The sequence below is a fragment of the Plecotus auritus genome, assembly GCF_963455305.1.
Source record: "Plecotus auritus genome assembly, chromosome: 3".
Classification (NCBI taxonomy): Eukaryota; Metazoa; Chordata; class Mammalia; order Chiroptera; family Vespertilionidae; genus Plecotus; species Plecotus auritus.
The window spans coordinates 125,069,172-125,084,654 of record NC_137772.1 but is presented as its reverse complement, the minus strand read 5'-3'; the positions used below and the strand labels follow the sequence as shown (position 1 = coordinate 125,084,654).

The window sequence follows — 15,483 nt, the reverse complement described above, 5'->3', positions numbered from 1 at the left end:
CTACTAATTAAAATCGTGTGAAAATTAGCCTGGTTCAATGTTAATTTTTTATTAACCAAGGATGTGCATCATTTCCTAGGGTGCTTTTATAAGATATGCATATGCTTGCCTGGCCAATGTGACTCAGTGGTTGAGCACTGATCCATACCACCGGGAAGTGTAGCCAGTTCCATTCCTGATCAGGGCACATGCCTGGGTTGCAGGCTTGATCATCAGTAGGGGCATGCAGGTGGCACCTGATAGATGTTGATGTTTCTCTCTCATCAATGTTTCTATCTCTCCCTTTCTCTTCTCCTCTCTCTAAAATATCAATAAAAACATATTTTAAAAAAAATAAGATATATGCTATTCCTGACCAGGACCCATTCTAATCCTGCCATTCCAGTTTCTTACCTAGATCTTTCCTTCCTTTTTCCTCCTGCAGATGTCTATTTTTAGACAGTCTTTCTTGTAATTCTGATGTTCATTTCTGGTTAAGTACCAGAGCGTTAAGAGTTTTGGTGCTAAGAAGAGAAACACTAGTCTTGTTACAATGAGGTAGAGCAGGACTTACTATCTCAGATACTTTATTCCTATGTTTGTAATTTAAAGAAAATATTGACTTAGCCTTAAATTTTATTTTTTGGAATATTTTTTTATTATGTAGCTATTGTCCATGTGCATGTGGATGTATAATCCTATCTAATAAAAGAGTAATATGCAAATTGACCATCACTACAACACACAAGATGGCTGCCCCCATGTGGTCAAAGATCCTGCCCCCATGTGGACACAAGATGGCCACCACAAGATGGCCAGCAAGGGAGGGCAGTTGGGAGGGACCAGGCCTGCAAGGGAGGGCAGTTGGGGGCGATCAAGCCTGCAGGGGTGGGCAGTTAGGGGTGACCAAGCCTCCAGGGGAGGGCAGTTAGGGGTGACCAGGCCTGCAGGGGAGGGCAGTTAGTGGCAAACAGGCTGGCACGGGAGCAGTTAGGCATCAATCAGGCTGGCAGGGGAGTGGTTAGGGGGTGATCAGGCTGGCAGGCAGAAGCGGTTAGGGGCAATCAGGAAGGCAGGCAGGTGACCAGTTGGGAGCCATTAGTCCTGGATTGTGAGAGGGATGTCTGACTGCCTGTTTAGGCCTGATCCTACCGGGATTGGGCCTAAATGGGCAGTCGGACATCCCTCAAGGGGTCCCAGATTGGAGAGGGTGCAGGCTGGGCTAGGGACACACAACCCCCCCCCCATGCATGAATTTCGTGCACCGGGCCTCTAGTTTCTATATGTTTTAAAACAGTTATAGGTAGCAAGGATTCTAAACTGCTGAATTTCTTTCCCAGCTTTAGTTCCCTCTTAAGCTAGCTAAGCCATATGAAAATCTCCTAATTACCTTATAAGACTTCCCTTGGTACCTCAGTTAATTTTAGAATTTGATAATTACTCTTCTACTTCTTCATTCCATTTGGTGAGTTAAGGCTTTTTATTGTCTGGGCTTTCAACTTTATGAAGTTGAATAAATCTATCATCACCCTCTGAAAGATGTTTGAACAAGAAACAAGACTCATTTTTGCTCTCTTTCCTTCATTCTCCATAGAGGTAGTCTGTGAATAATCCTGTCAATTCAACCTTCATATTATATCTCTAGGATATACAGCCTCCAACCTAGACCAAGCCATTATCGCCTCTTTTGTGTATTGTTTAAACAGCCTAATTGGTCTACTCTTGCAGTTTATTTTCCGTATAACAGCAAAAGTAATCTTAAATATAAATCAGATCATGGCTTTCTGTTGTCATTGGAATAAAAACCCAAGCCCCTTATGTAGTCTGCTTTTGGTATACCTCTCCATTCTCACATTCACTCTTTCCATTGTGTATTCTGATATAGCCATAATGGTCTTCCCCAAATATGTCAGGCTCCTTTCTGGCTCATGCTTTTTGCCTGTACTGTTCTTTGGTTGGTTCCTTCCCATCTCTTAGGTGTCAGCTGAAATGTCACTTACAAAGAAAGGCCTTTGACCAGTGTAAAGGAAATTTTCTCCCATTAGTTTCTATCATGTTATCCTGTTTATTTCCTTTGGAAATTTATTCCAATTGGTTGGGTGTTTTTGTTTTGTTTAAATTAGGATGAGTGGTCTTCCTCACTGCCATATATATATGTAGGCTAAGCGACTGGCCGACTGGTCAGTAGCTATGATGCGCAGTGACCACCAGGGGCACACACTGCCAGGGAGGGACCGAGGGAGGTTGGATCCAGGGCGTGTCCAGCCTGTCTTGCCCAGTCCCACCCTGCCAGCCACCTTCTAATTAATTTCCTTTCAATGTGCATGAATCTGTACACTGGGCCTCTAGTTAGAATATAACCTCCCTGTGGCAAGAACCATGTCTAGATGCTCAGTACATATTTTTTAGAATTAAAATAATTAAAGAGTACTATTAAAAGACTAGCAACTTTCTTTTCTGATTAAATAAGCTTAGTCCCTTTTACTTTATCTCATAGAGTAGTGGTCGGCAAACTCATTAGTCAACAGAGCCAAATATCAACAGTACAACGATTGAAATTTCTTTTGAGAGCCAAATTTTTTAAACTTAAACTTCTTCTAACTTCACTTTTCAAAATAGACTCACCCAGGCCGTGGTATTTTGTGGAAGAGCCACATTCAAGAGGCCAAAGAGCCGCATGTGGCTCGCGAGCCGCGGTTTGCCAACCACTGTCATAGAGGAACTACTCTCCTATAAAACACATATGCTTTTTGAGAATTAATATCTCCCATCTCTGTGCTTCTGTACTATTTTTGAGTATGATGTTTTTAAAAATTTTGTCTGGATATTTTATACATGTTTATTTCTTTCACTAAAGTTAATGCTTCTGCAGGCATTTTTGTCATTTCATCCATCATTATATGATCACACATGGAGACTTAGAGTGAATATTAAAATTGAAAAAGTTTAAGCACATTAGTGGGCCTTAATGGTTGTGTGTGAACTTTGAGATCAGGACTAGATCTTATTTCTTGAATTCCTGGAATCTTGCTCAGTGCCCGATCTCTGCAGTGGCTCCAGTAAGCTTTCATATATAATTGCAGATAAGAATCACCTGTGGCAATTTGAAATTCCAGCTTCCCCTGTCCTCATTTGAGACTAAATAAATCAAAAGCTTCATATTTGGAACATTGGCCTTTGTATTTTTAAAAATTTCACATCTACTCCCTTTATTTCTACAGGGGGGGAAAAGATAAAAATGTCATAAAATTTGAAGGAAAGTGAGATTTTATCATATTTGAATGAGGATATCCAGGAAAAAAAGAATAATGGAAAAGGAAATATTTGAGATGGATTTTAAAGTATGGATAGGATTTCTTTAAACATTTTAAACACACAGTTGAGAATCTATGAAGTTTGCCTCTCCCCCCGTTTTGTTTTAATGAGTTTAATAGCATAATATAGAAATGTTCTCTCTCAGTCAGTGAACTTCCATAAAGTAATTAATCAAAAAAGTAATTCAGTCTGAGTTAGGTAAAGACTGAACAGATGTGAAGAAAATCTGTTAGTTATGGGGCAGGTTTCTGCTGGGGCAGGGTCCTGCTGGAATAAGCATTACCCTTAAATGCTGATTGTGGGGAAGTCCATGGAGTTCCCTTGGCGGGGTTAGAATAGGACTGGTTTGTTGTTTTTAAGCCAACTGGCACTTCGTTTTTTTGAAACAAATTGTTTGTTGGTACTGTTAGGTAGGGGGGATACCAGTGTGCAATTATTCCATAAGACAATTTAAATTACTGTCATTAGTTATCTCAGATGGATAGTTCTGTTTCTCTGCCTTAGGCTCTTAGTCACTGCTTTTGTTATGTGGAGTTTCTTTTTCATTAATCTTTTCAAAGAAATACTTTTGAAGACTCTTTTGTGTGATGTGGAGAACCACCATCTCTGAAATATCAGAAGAGTAGAATTTTCTTCAAAAATTAAAATTGCTAAGAAAGTGGGAAAGGTTAGATTGGGCAGGAACTTAGAGAAATTAATGAAAAATGGCACTGAGATAGATAAAATTTTCATATATTTAAAGTACTTGGTAACTCTGAAAATCTGTTCCAGTTTTATTTGCCATTAGCACCCCGGAGTTTGTTTCATTGTGTTTTGAGGGTTGCCAGATGTGTGGAGGGGAGAGACTAGTAAGAACATCAGACTGGAAAGATGGCTTAGAACACTTGTATGACAGAAAATTACAACTCAGCAAGCATAGAAGACTTAAGACTAAATTACCATTACTGTCCCTAGGAGGACCTGAGAACCAGGAAAACCAAAACTTAGAACTTAAAACTGATTTTCAAACATTTTTAAAAAGCAGCAGAACTCTTGTAAAGTCTGTGTATAATCTCCCAATTATAAAATTATATAAAGCAGATAAAACTGGCATTTGCAGGGTCAGGTTTAAATTTACTTATAAAGTTATTCAGTGAGAATAAACAAGTCTTGGTGGTATTTTGTTGAATGCAGTAGCTTACCATTGGTGGGTAAAGTATTTTAGTCTTATATTTCTCAGCCTCCTTTTCTGTATTTTCTGTTACATAGAACATGAAAATCCTGATTCACATGAATAAGTTGTGTACCAGTTTGTTCAATTTTATTGAGTACATGTGCATTTAAATGTTGATTATTTCAGAGTCACTACCTTCCTAATAAAACTCTCTCTCTCTCTCTCTCTCTCTCTCTCTCTCTCTCTCTCTCTCTCTCTCTCGATTAGAGAGGCTTTATTCTGAGGTCTTCATGAAAATATCCTAACCCAACACAAGTATATTGGTGATAATCTCTAGTATGCTAAAAAATGAATGCATACTAGTTTGGACCTGCATTTGTGATTTTTATTATTGATTGGATAAATAGTGAAAAAATGGATAAAATAAATTTAAATTAAGAATTTGCAGACCCTGAAGCATTTCTGGAAGTCTAGTGTTCTGCTTAATACAATTTGAAAACCATTGGCACAGAAGGCCTATAAGAGGGAAATTACTAGTACACAGGTTAAGGAAACGGAGGGTTTGCAGCTTTTCTCAACTGATATTCCTCATCTGAACCACAAAATACAGAAAATGATTTGTGATTATTTTGTGAATTCTCCCGAGGATAGTATATTACAGGTATTATATATAATGGGCTATTTTGTTTTAGCTCATTAAGACGGAACTTTGCTTTCTCTGAGAAAGACTGGGAAAGTGAGGAATCACTTTATAACCAACTGAACCAAAACCTCTCACAAATTTACCAGTGTGTCAGATGCCTTTATCAAATGGTTGCATTTTTCAAGACAATATGTAGTCATTGCTAGTTTTGTCTTCCATAAATCTGACCTCTAAGGCATTGAGATTCTTGGTTGAGAATCAGACATGTTCCATATTACAACTTGGAAATGAAAAGGAAAACATTTTTTTAAGAAATCATGATTTCAAGTCTTTTTTTAAAAAAAAATTTATTGATTGGTTTTAGAGAGAGAGAAGGGGGGAGAGAGAGATTTGTTGTTCCACTTAGTTTTGCATCCATTGGTTGATTCTTGTATGTGCCCTGACTGGGAATTGAACCCACAACTTTGATGTAACGGGACGACTCTTTAACCAATTGCGCTACCCGGCTAGGGTTGGAAAATTTTTTGATTAGAATTTTCCCCCACACTTAAATAAATAATAGAATTAATAAAATTTTTAAAATAGAAAGTTATACCAGTAACCATCATGATTTTTTCTGGAGGCAGTCTTTAGTTACATGTTTGTTTTATGAAAACCCTTTAACTTAATTCATGTGAAAAGACAAAATGACATTTCAGTGTTCTGAAGTTTTGCTTGAGCATTTTGGTTGCCTCTCATTGAGTTTTTCCTTCCCATTTCCATAATAACATATTATTGTAGGCAAAACTTTTAACTCATGAAATGGAAAAGCCTTTTCCCTTGTTTTGTTATGATATATCTTTAAGCTCAAAGGCTGTGCATGTTGACATGTAGACTACTTCTGGGTGGAGACTTTTAATCCCACCCCACACATACTACTGCACACACATCCACACTAGGAAAGCTGCTTTTCAAAGATTAAAACAACAGCTTTGGCCCTTGGAATACTTTCCATTTATATTCTCTGCAGATTTTCTTGAATGAGAAGCCCTCTGGTTTGTGTGATAGCTTTTCTTGTAAGCTTTTAAAACCTATTTAACATTTGTTTTAACTGAGTGAAAGTTTTAAACAACAACTGCCTAGGGCTTATAGATGCCTTCAATTTATTGACTACTTTTGAAGTTGAAAGGAAGTTGAACTATTTTTTTTTTTTTTTTTGACCCAATAAGTTGTCTTTTCCACTTGGGTGTTGAAAGAGCTTATGAGCAGTAGCTGTTCTGATTTTTGTTGGTTGTTTTCTCTAGGGAACAAGCTACCCTCTGAGTCAGCACTGGACTTGAAGATATATCCTACAATTCATGAAACTGACTGATTCGACTAAAGAATGGATAGTTTGGGCAGCGTTGGACAGCTCTGTGAGGGGTCTGTTTGTTCAACTGAAGGGGTTGTTGAGTTCAGCAACTTTTCACTCCCCAATCATAAGGGGTTGCTGTTGTAAAAACAGGGTTTGTGAAGGAATGAGTTCTGGCAATTAACGTCAGTATTCTTATTGACTCCGTTTTTGTTTTCTCACTATACTTCATGGAACAGTTCTTTAAAGTGTAGAGATATTACTGCTGTTTGTGGTCAGCAAGTAGTAGTCTGCTCCTGAGAAGTTGGCCTAGAAATTTTGCAGTATACTTATGAGTCAGAGTTGCCCCTTTGTCACACGGGGTTATAAACATTTCTCTCAAGTCCAATCTTTTGGCATTTGGATTGTTTCATCTTCGAAAAGGGCGTTTGGATTTGTGGCCTGAAACTTTTAGGGTTAAATTGAGCTTAGTTTGATTAGGGTATACTTTACTCGATCAGTGAATAATTTATATTTTGGCTTATGGCTAACTAGTATTGTAATATGCTTTTGATAATTAGCAATTTTTACCTTCAAAAATTACAGAATATTTTTAGTAATCTATCTTTGAGAAAATGAGAATGTTTAATTAAATGGATTTTTTTTATCTGAAACATGAAGGATTTAAGCAACAGAAAGAAAAATTTTTTTATCCTAATAGCTTAAGCCATAATAAATTGTGTTGGAATACTGTAGATTGTCTTTTTGCAGGCTTTTAAAAACAATGTGGCATGACATAGGGAATACTTTGGCCAAAGGTACATCTGTACGATAACACATATATCTTTGTGGTTTAAGAGTCAAAGGTTTTTTTAAATATATTAATTTTATTTGAATTATGTGAAAAGTATTTTGATTTAAAATATATAGGAATAATAGGAATCTTATCTAACCAACACTTAACTTTATTATTAAATATCTTTTATTGTTTGGGCTAGAGGGACAAGTTATCATTCACATCAGAGTTTCAAAAATTGGACTTTAGACAAGAGTTTTTATATGGTTCAACTTTAGGTTCATAATTGCATGATTATTGTGATCTTAAGTGTGCTGCTTTTGATTAATAACATTTTTAGCCAGTTTTGATAATTATTTGCAAAGCTGAATTTGATTAAATAATCAAATTATTTTGGACAAAGAAGTAAAGGCTAGTATTTTATTTTAGCTTCTACTTCCTAACTTGTTGCTTTTTGGTTGGTTTATTTTATTTTATAGTGTTTGAGGATTAGATCCACATTTAAAATACACACATATATATGATGATTGTCTCAGTTATGTCTTTATTTGGGTCTCCTTTTTTTAAAAATGTAATTTTATTGGTTGGGAATCAAACGTTTTATATTACAACTTGGAAATGACAATTGAATATTGATTTCAGAGAGGAAAGGAGAGGGAGAGAAATACAGAAACATCAGTGATGAAAGAGAATCATTGATCGGCTGCCTCCTGCATGCTCCCTACTGGGGATTGAGCCTGCAACCTGGGCATGTGCTCTTGGCCAAAATTGAACCCAAGGCCCTTCAACCCACAGGCCAACGCTCTATCCACTGAGCCAAACTGGTTAGGGCTGGGTCTGCTTTTAAAAGTTTCTTTTTCTTACCTCTTTGTGGCTTAAAAGGGATGGTAAAATGTTCCCAAGTTAAAATTTAGTAAAATACTGACCTCCCCCCCACTCCCCTTGATGGCAAGATCTTGAAGGACTTTTGGTGGAAAAGTGACCAAATCATAATCAAGATTTTTTATACTCCTAGATTCTATCATGCTATCTATATATATCTATATATATATATCAAAAGAGGTAATATGCCAATTAGGTGGGGACGCCGTAACGGGTCACGACTGGACAGGAGGAGGTTGCGCACGCAGGTGAGGCCTGGAGCAGAGATGGAGACAGAGAAGGGGGGCCTGCCCAAGCTGGCGTGGCGGCAGCTCTGGCAGCCCTGGAGCAGACACAGGCAGGGGGACCGAGGGACGCTGCGAGTCAGGCGCAGGTCCCAGCTCCCGGCGGCTCCTGTCTGGCCTGACTCCCGCAGCTGCTGGTGCAGCGCAAGTCAGGCGTAGGTCCTGGCCCCCCTGCGGTGCGGGTCCCGGCCCCCCCACAGGGTGCCTCCACGCGCTATTTCAATCACGCGCTGGGCCTCTAGTATATATATGAAAGCCGAATATGCAAATTGTCCTCATGGGAGTTCGACCAGGAGACCAATCGCTTGCTATGACATGCGCTGACCACCAGGGGGTGGCGTGGAACAAAAGAAGGCCCTGGCTAGCAGCTGGCAGGAAGGCCCCAGCTGGCAGTCGGCAGCCAGAAGGCCCCAATCAGCTCTGATCACTGGCCAGGCCTAGGGACCCTACCCGTGCATGAATTTCATGCACCGGGCTTCTAATCTATAATAAAATGCATCCCATCAATTTAATAATAGCCTTTTGGGGGGAGAAAAATTACTATTAGATATATAAATTTAAAAACAAACTTTAATAAAGGAAATAGTCCAAACATCCGTATTATTTGGGTTCTTCAGAAACACTAAATTTTAATTCAGTCTTTAAATTCAAGGATCTTCTGAATCACACTACAGTTATTCATAGCTTCATAGGACTGCTTTCTTTTCACAGTACCTGAAGCTTTAGGACTGACAGTATAGTTTTGAGGCTTATTGTAGAAATGCAGAAACTTTACCAGATAAATGTTTTGAATTGGTTGTTCAATCCTTTCTTTTGTCTTTTTATGTGTACTGAAAATTGACAATTCTTCTGCCTTTAGTTACATTTCCTTTTTATGTTCTTTTTCTTCTAGAGGCATTATTTTCAATGACCATTGGGGATTTAAATTTTGGTTAAATTCAGTAGCATGAAAGTGTTACAGTGGGCTGTATTAGCACTCCAGGGTCCTAGATTCTAGTTTGATTTCTCTCATCACTGAGTTTATGTGATTGAACAAATCACTGAGCTATGTTGAACCCAGTTGTCTAATGGTGTAAAAAGAGGGAAGTGTTTTTTACTTCTGGCTTAAACATTTTTAATTGTAAAACATTTTTTAAAACGATTGTTAGTGCAGTAGATTCTTATTTATCTTTAAATTGAAATAGATAAGTTGAATCTTAATCTTTACAAAGAGTTTAAGGGTGACTCAATGGGGTGATTTTCATAAAGCAAAAATATTGACAAAGGATTTCTAAATGTAAGATTTTAGAATTTATATACAGTAAGTTCTCCCTTAATGTCATTGATATGTCCTGTGTCTTTAAGCTAAAATGCATATAATGAAACCAGTTTTACCCTGTTCGAATTGATATAAACAGGGTTAAGTTCCTACAGCATCTCATCAACAGTAATGAAATGATATTGAACAAAACTATGTTTCAAGAACTGCTGTATTCTTTTATTATAAGGCAATAAAGATAATGTTAATATTTCTGAAAATTTATGCTCAAGGTTATTTGAAATGTACACTTAAATTGATTTTATTTTAGGGAAAGTTATTAAGTATTCAAACAAATTTTCTATATTTCCTATGTGAATCAAATAACTCTATCATGGGAAAAAATTAATGCACATCATAGAGTATCACTTATTATCAGCTGTTTTCCCTTAAAACCAATCTTACCACTTTAATAGACTTCAGTTGACTGACAGTCTAACCTTCATATTGCCATTCAGTTTTTCAAAACTTCATTTATTAAAAATTGAATCTTTGTATTACTGTTTTAAAAGCAGCATATAGGTATATACTGTGTGTGTGTGTGTGTGTGTGTGTGTGTGTGTGTGTGTGTGTGTGTGTGTATGTATGTGTGTATTCATTTTCACTATAAATATCTTTCAGGATTTAAGGCTATTTCTTTAGGATTGTTTCCAGAACTAGAATTTCTGGGACAAAGGCTATGAATGGTTTTTAAGCTGTCAGAATTAAGAGCAGCAATTTTTGTAATGTATATGCCAAATCATAGTCTAGATCAGTGGTCGGCAAACTCATTAGTCAACAGAGCCAAATATCAACAGTACAACGATTGAAATTTCTTTTGAGAGCCAGATTTTTTAAACTTAAACTATATAGGTAGGTACATTGTTATTAACTTAATTAGGTTACACCTAAGCTGGCCTTTGCTAAAAATTCAAGGGGCCAAAGAGCTGCATGTGGCTCGTGAGCCGCAGTTTGCTGACCACTGGTCTAGATGATACTCTTTGGGATTGATTTAAAAGTTTGTTACTAAGAAAGATTTGTTTCATATGCTTCTAATACTTAAACCTTTTTTTTTAAAAAAATACATTTTATTGACTTTTTACAGAGAGGAAGGGAGAAGAATAGAGAGTTAGAAACATTGATGAGAGAGAAACATAGATCAGCTGCCTCCTGCACACCCCCTACTGGGGATGTGCCTGCAACCAAGGTACATGCCCTTGACTGTAATCGAACCTGGGACCCTTCAGTCTGCAGGCTGTAGCTCTATCCACTGAGCCAGACTGGTCAGGGCAAGTAAACCTTTTCAATTGCTTCTCTTTTAGTATGGTAGTAGCTAAATTACGACTTAACTAATTATCTTACAAAATCTTTTCTATTTAATGTTAGTAGCTGAAATCTTATTTTAAGCCATGACATATCTATTTAGTTAGTGTATATTTTTAGATAGTTTAGATACTAGGGATAGGAGATGGTGAAACATAGGTTCAACTCCTTTTTATATGAACTATATTTAATTTTTCTTTTCTGTATTTCCTAGCCATAGAGTGTATATCACTAATATATGTTGTTTTTATTAATGTGTATGTACAAAAAGTAGTGGAATCAACCTAAATCCATTGCCTTAATTTAAGATTTACTTTTTTCTCCTCCCCCTTGTCTGGGACACATGTATGTTTAGGTGAGAAAAATAAAACATTTGCTTGTGTATTTTTTTGTAACATAATTCACTACACTGTAGAGCAGAACTCTGAAGAAGTAGTAACAGTACTGGAGACAATTCAAGATATCTCTGCAGAAATTAGTTAAAAAGTCTGTTTACAAGATTGGCCTTCAGCTGATGTGTGGGAACTTGGAGTTGGGGAGTGTTTCCATTGTTCACTAACTGAGTAGGGAGGTTTACTGTTCCTAGACTCTTTGTGCAAACAGTGTGGTTTATGCTGCATACCTTCTTTCCTGTTGAGAATTTAGAATTTTGGGATGTGCTAGGCTGAGGGTGCCTATCAGGAACCCGTCCCCTATAAAAACCTTGACTACTGAGTCTCTGATGAGCTTCTTTGAGCATATACGTAGCATACTGGAAGAAGAAGACACTGTATTTGATCTTTTGTTGAAAGGAAGAGAATGTAAGGAATCTTAGACATTAATTTCTTTAGACTCCTGTGTCTTTTCAACCCTGAGATCTGAAGTGTCAGCTTACCATATTGCTGTGATAAATCTTAGTCATGAGTGCCACTCCATGCTGAGTCCTTTGGGTTCCAGTGAATTGCTGAACATAGGGACCTCCAATCAAGTATCTTTGTTACTAAATTTATTGAGAAACTCTGAGTTATATATTAAAGAAGTTTCATTTATACAGTAACCATCAACATCATGTAGAAAATTTAGTGCATTTCTGACTAAATTCTGTATACAGATAGATTTATACTGACTAGGACTTCTTTAAATAAAATGCTAAAAGTTATTGACTAGGACTTCTTTAAATAAAATGCTAAAAGTCAGTATAAATCTATCTGTATACAGTATAGTTACCTAGAGTACCTTAGAGGTTTGTTCAACAGGTTGCATCAAATTGCAAATAACTCCACAACATCTAAACTTTTAATTATTAAATGATTGCAATTAAATACTTTCATTAAACGTACTCCCTTCTGCTAAGAAGAGCTAGTGATAGAAATGGACTAAGAAATGGACTTGTCTCTGAAGTACTGAAAGAGCAAATGGGGAGAGAAAAGTGCTCTGAACTGAATGTTGGGGTGGATCTTTTATATTCACCCTTTACATCATTAATGATTACACTATTACATGATTAATTCTTAATATGTTTAAGACCCTGTTAGAATATAGGAGTACAATATAAACATAGTGTCTGTTTTTTGGGCTATAATTGTGCATTGTTTTATTTAGGGGGAGGTGGTTATGATTGGGGAATTGGGTAAAAATGAAAAAAATAAGAAATGTATTCTTAGTGGTAGCTTGGTTTTTGTATTCCTGAATATGCTCGTATAAATTTTTTAGTATGGTTTTTCTCTTGGATGAAACCCCAATTATTGGCCCTGTTGTTAAGATTATGCTTCCTCTATTTGTCTTCAATGCAGGTTCATCTGTTCAATGTGAGATATATTTTGGTAATTCTAATCTAAACCATTCTCTATAATGTAGTCATACATGACAATTTATTATTGGGGGTTTAGTTTAGTTATTGGAACTTCGTTAAAATCATTAGTGCAACCTATATATATTTGGTCTACATTGATTTGGAAAGAAGAACACTAGAATAATCACACTGCTCTGTCAGAAGAATGTCCTTCACCCCAAATTCTTTTGAATTCCTCTCTTTTACAATGGCTTATGGCTTGTGTCACATTTGCTTTTAAATAATGATGACATTTATTTCATTGGATAGCATGACCATTTACATTTCTTCTCCTGACTTCTTTTACTCAGGTAATTCTGGTGATGGCATTCTCCATTTCCTGATCATAATAGCTATTGCTGTATTTAGCATCTTGATTGTTGGTACCAAACCAAGGACTTTTCATTTCTGTATCTCTCCTGTTTCAACAAATTTATTGTGTGCTGATACTGTGCCATTACATATGTAGTTGGGAATGGTTCGGAATATAGAGAGTATTAAGGCACAGTTCTTCCCTACAAAAAGATAATTTGAATTGTGTGGTACTTGCAACAAAAGATCAAATACAAAATGATGAGAATTTAAAAATATGGCTATCAAAATTTTTGTAGGGTAAGAAGATTTTTCAGAAGGACAAATTGGATTTTCTGTAAGGAAGGGATTTGGAGAATTTGGTATTGGGAAGGAGGGTTGTTGATTAACATACTAGAGGAGTTTATTCAGTAATGCGTGTGGGCCATAATTTGGATACTTTGTTGGACACATGAAGCAGCATAGTGTCTTCAGAGAAGTTGTATGAAATCTTCAAGTGAAGTGAAGAAAATCATAATTTTAGTTATTGCCTTTCTATCCATTTTATTTTTCCAAGGGTTCTTAAATGTCTTTTCATAATTTTATAATTTTTATAGTTTTATAATTTTCTGTGCTCATGTCTTATATATATATTGTTAGATATTTTCAAATCTATTTTGAGCATTTGTTGGTATTATAATTGTTGTCTTTAAAAAAGAAAATTTTTCTTATTGATTATTTCTAGTGTGTAGGTTTTTATATTTGAACAATTACCTGCAAATAATGATAGTTTTATCTATTCCTTTGTAATCTGTTTTCTGTTGTTGCATTGGCTAAGTAAGGCCTTTAGTGTTGTATAGAAGTAGTCATAGTTGACATTTTTATTTTGTTCCTGATTTTAAAAGGAATGTTTCTAATGTTTTCATATTTTTGAGTATCTTCACTCTGGCATCTCAGATGCATTTGTATCTGAGAGGACTTTTTTTGACTTCTCCGAGAAAAGAAAACATCACTTTCGTTATTTTTTGGAAAGGATTTAAAAGCAACTGAAGCACATGTTCATGTAAGTCCTGTGGGCCACAAAGATGAGCAAGACAAAAGCACTAACTTTTATGGAGTTCATAGCTTTTATATTTTATTTTATGAATTTTTTGGTTTGAATTGTTTACCATTATCATGACAATTAAAAAGTTTTAGTTGATAGGTATTGCCAAATTTTCTCCCCAATAGAGATTGTAGCAATCAATACTAAAAGTGTATGACAGTATTTATATGACATGCACACTTTTACTAATTGTCTAAATAAACTTAAATCTATGCCAATCCATGAAAAGGTTGATTTTATACTGGTTCTAATTTTCATTTCTTTAGTTATCAGTGAAAATAAGCATCTTTTTATATGTTTGAGGCATTTTTAAAAAATATATATTTTATTGATTTTTTTACAGAGAGGAAGGGAGAGGGATAGAGAGTTAGAAACATCGATGAGAGAGAAACATCAATCAGCTGCCTTCAGCACACCCCCTACTGGGGATGTGCCCGCAACCAAGGAACATGCCCTTGACTGGAACCCTTGAGTTCGCAGGCTGATGCTCTATCCACTGAGCCAAACCAGTTAGGGCTGTTTGAGGCATTTAATTATTTTTTATACGCTGGTCAGTAGTATAATTTCTTTATTTTCTGTTGGTTAATTTCTGCTTTCTTAATGATTTTAAGATATATATTTTATGCAAGTTAGCCCTTTATTGTGTTGCAAATACCTTTTTGTTGTGTAGAAATACTTAGTTATTTACTTATTTACTTACTTGCTAGAGGCCTGATGCACAACATTCGTTCAAGGGTCTCGACCCCTCGCAGCCAAGTCCGGAAGGTTGTCCGGAAGATGGTCTGGTCTAATTAGCATATTGCTCTTTTATTATTATAGATTATTAATCCTCACCTGGAGCTATTTTTCCATTGATTTTTAGAGAGAGTGGAAGGGAGGGGGAGAGAGAGAGAAACATCAATGTGAGAGAGTTACATAGATTGGTTGCCTTCCATACCTGGGCCAGGGATTGAGCCTGCAACTGAGGTATGTGCCCTGGACTGGAATAGAATCTGAGACTCTTCTGTCCATGGGCCGATGCTATATCCACTGAAGGCAGAAATATTTGTTTTTTGTAGAAGTCAAATTGACTAACTTTTTATTTTTTGACCTTTATATTTTTTATCTTCATAACATTTTTTATAAATATTCTTTGAGATACTTCATTTTAAACTTTTAAATATTTAATCTATTAGACATTTATGTGGGGATAATGAATGAAAAGATGAGTTTCTTTTATTTATTTTGTCTAAACCAAATCTGTTTGCATATATCTTTACTCATTCCATCATTTAATGATGGCTATTACTGTAGGTTTTATTACTTTTTAATATCTAG

General features: G+C 36.1%; 1 protein-coding gene across 5 annotated transcripts in view; it reads left to right on the top strand.

Moving 5' to 3' along the window:
* PAN3 (poly(A) specific ribonuclease subunit PAN3) overlaps nucleotides 1-15,483 on the top strand; it is a gene marked incomplete at its 5' end in the record, with an annotated part of 196,405 nt that overhangs the window by 117,243 nt on the left and 63,679 nt on the right. The window contains one exon of one of the 5 annotated variants that reach the window (XM_080658499.1): nucleotides 6,428-6,491. The exons of the other annotated variants lie outside the window; for them this stretch is intronic. Coding sequence (XP_080514625.1) covers nucleotides 6,428-6,491 — 64 coding nt within the window. Of the gene's footprint in view, nucleotides 1-6,427; nucleotides 6,492-15,483 lie in introns of those variants that run through there. 5 annotated transcript variants of the gene reach the window in all.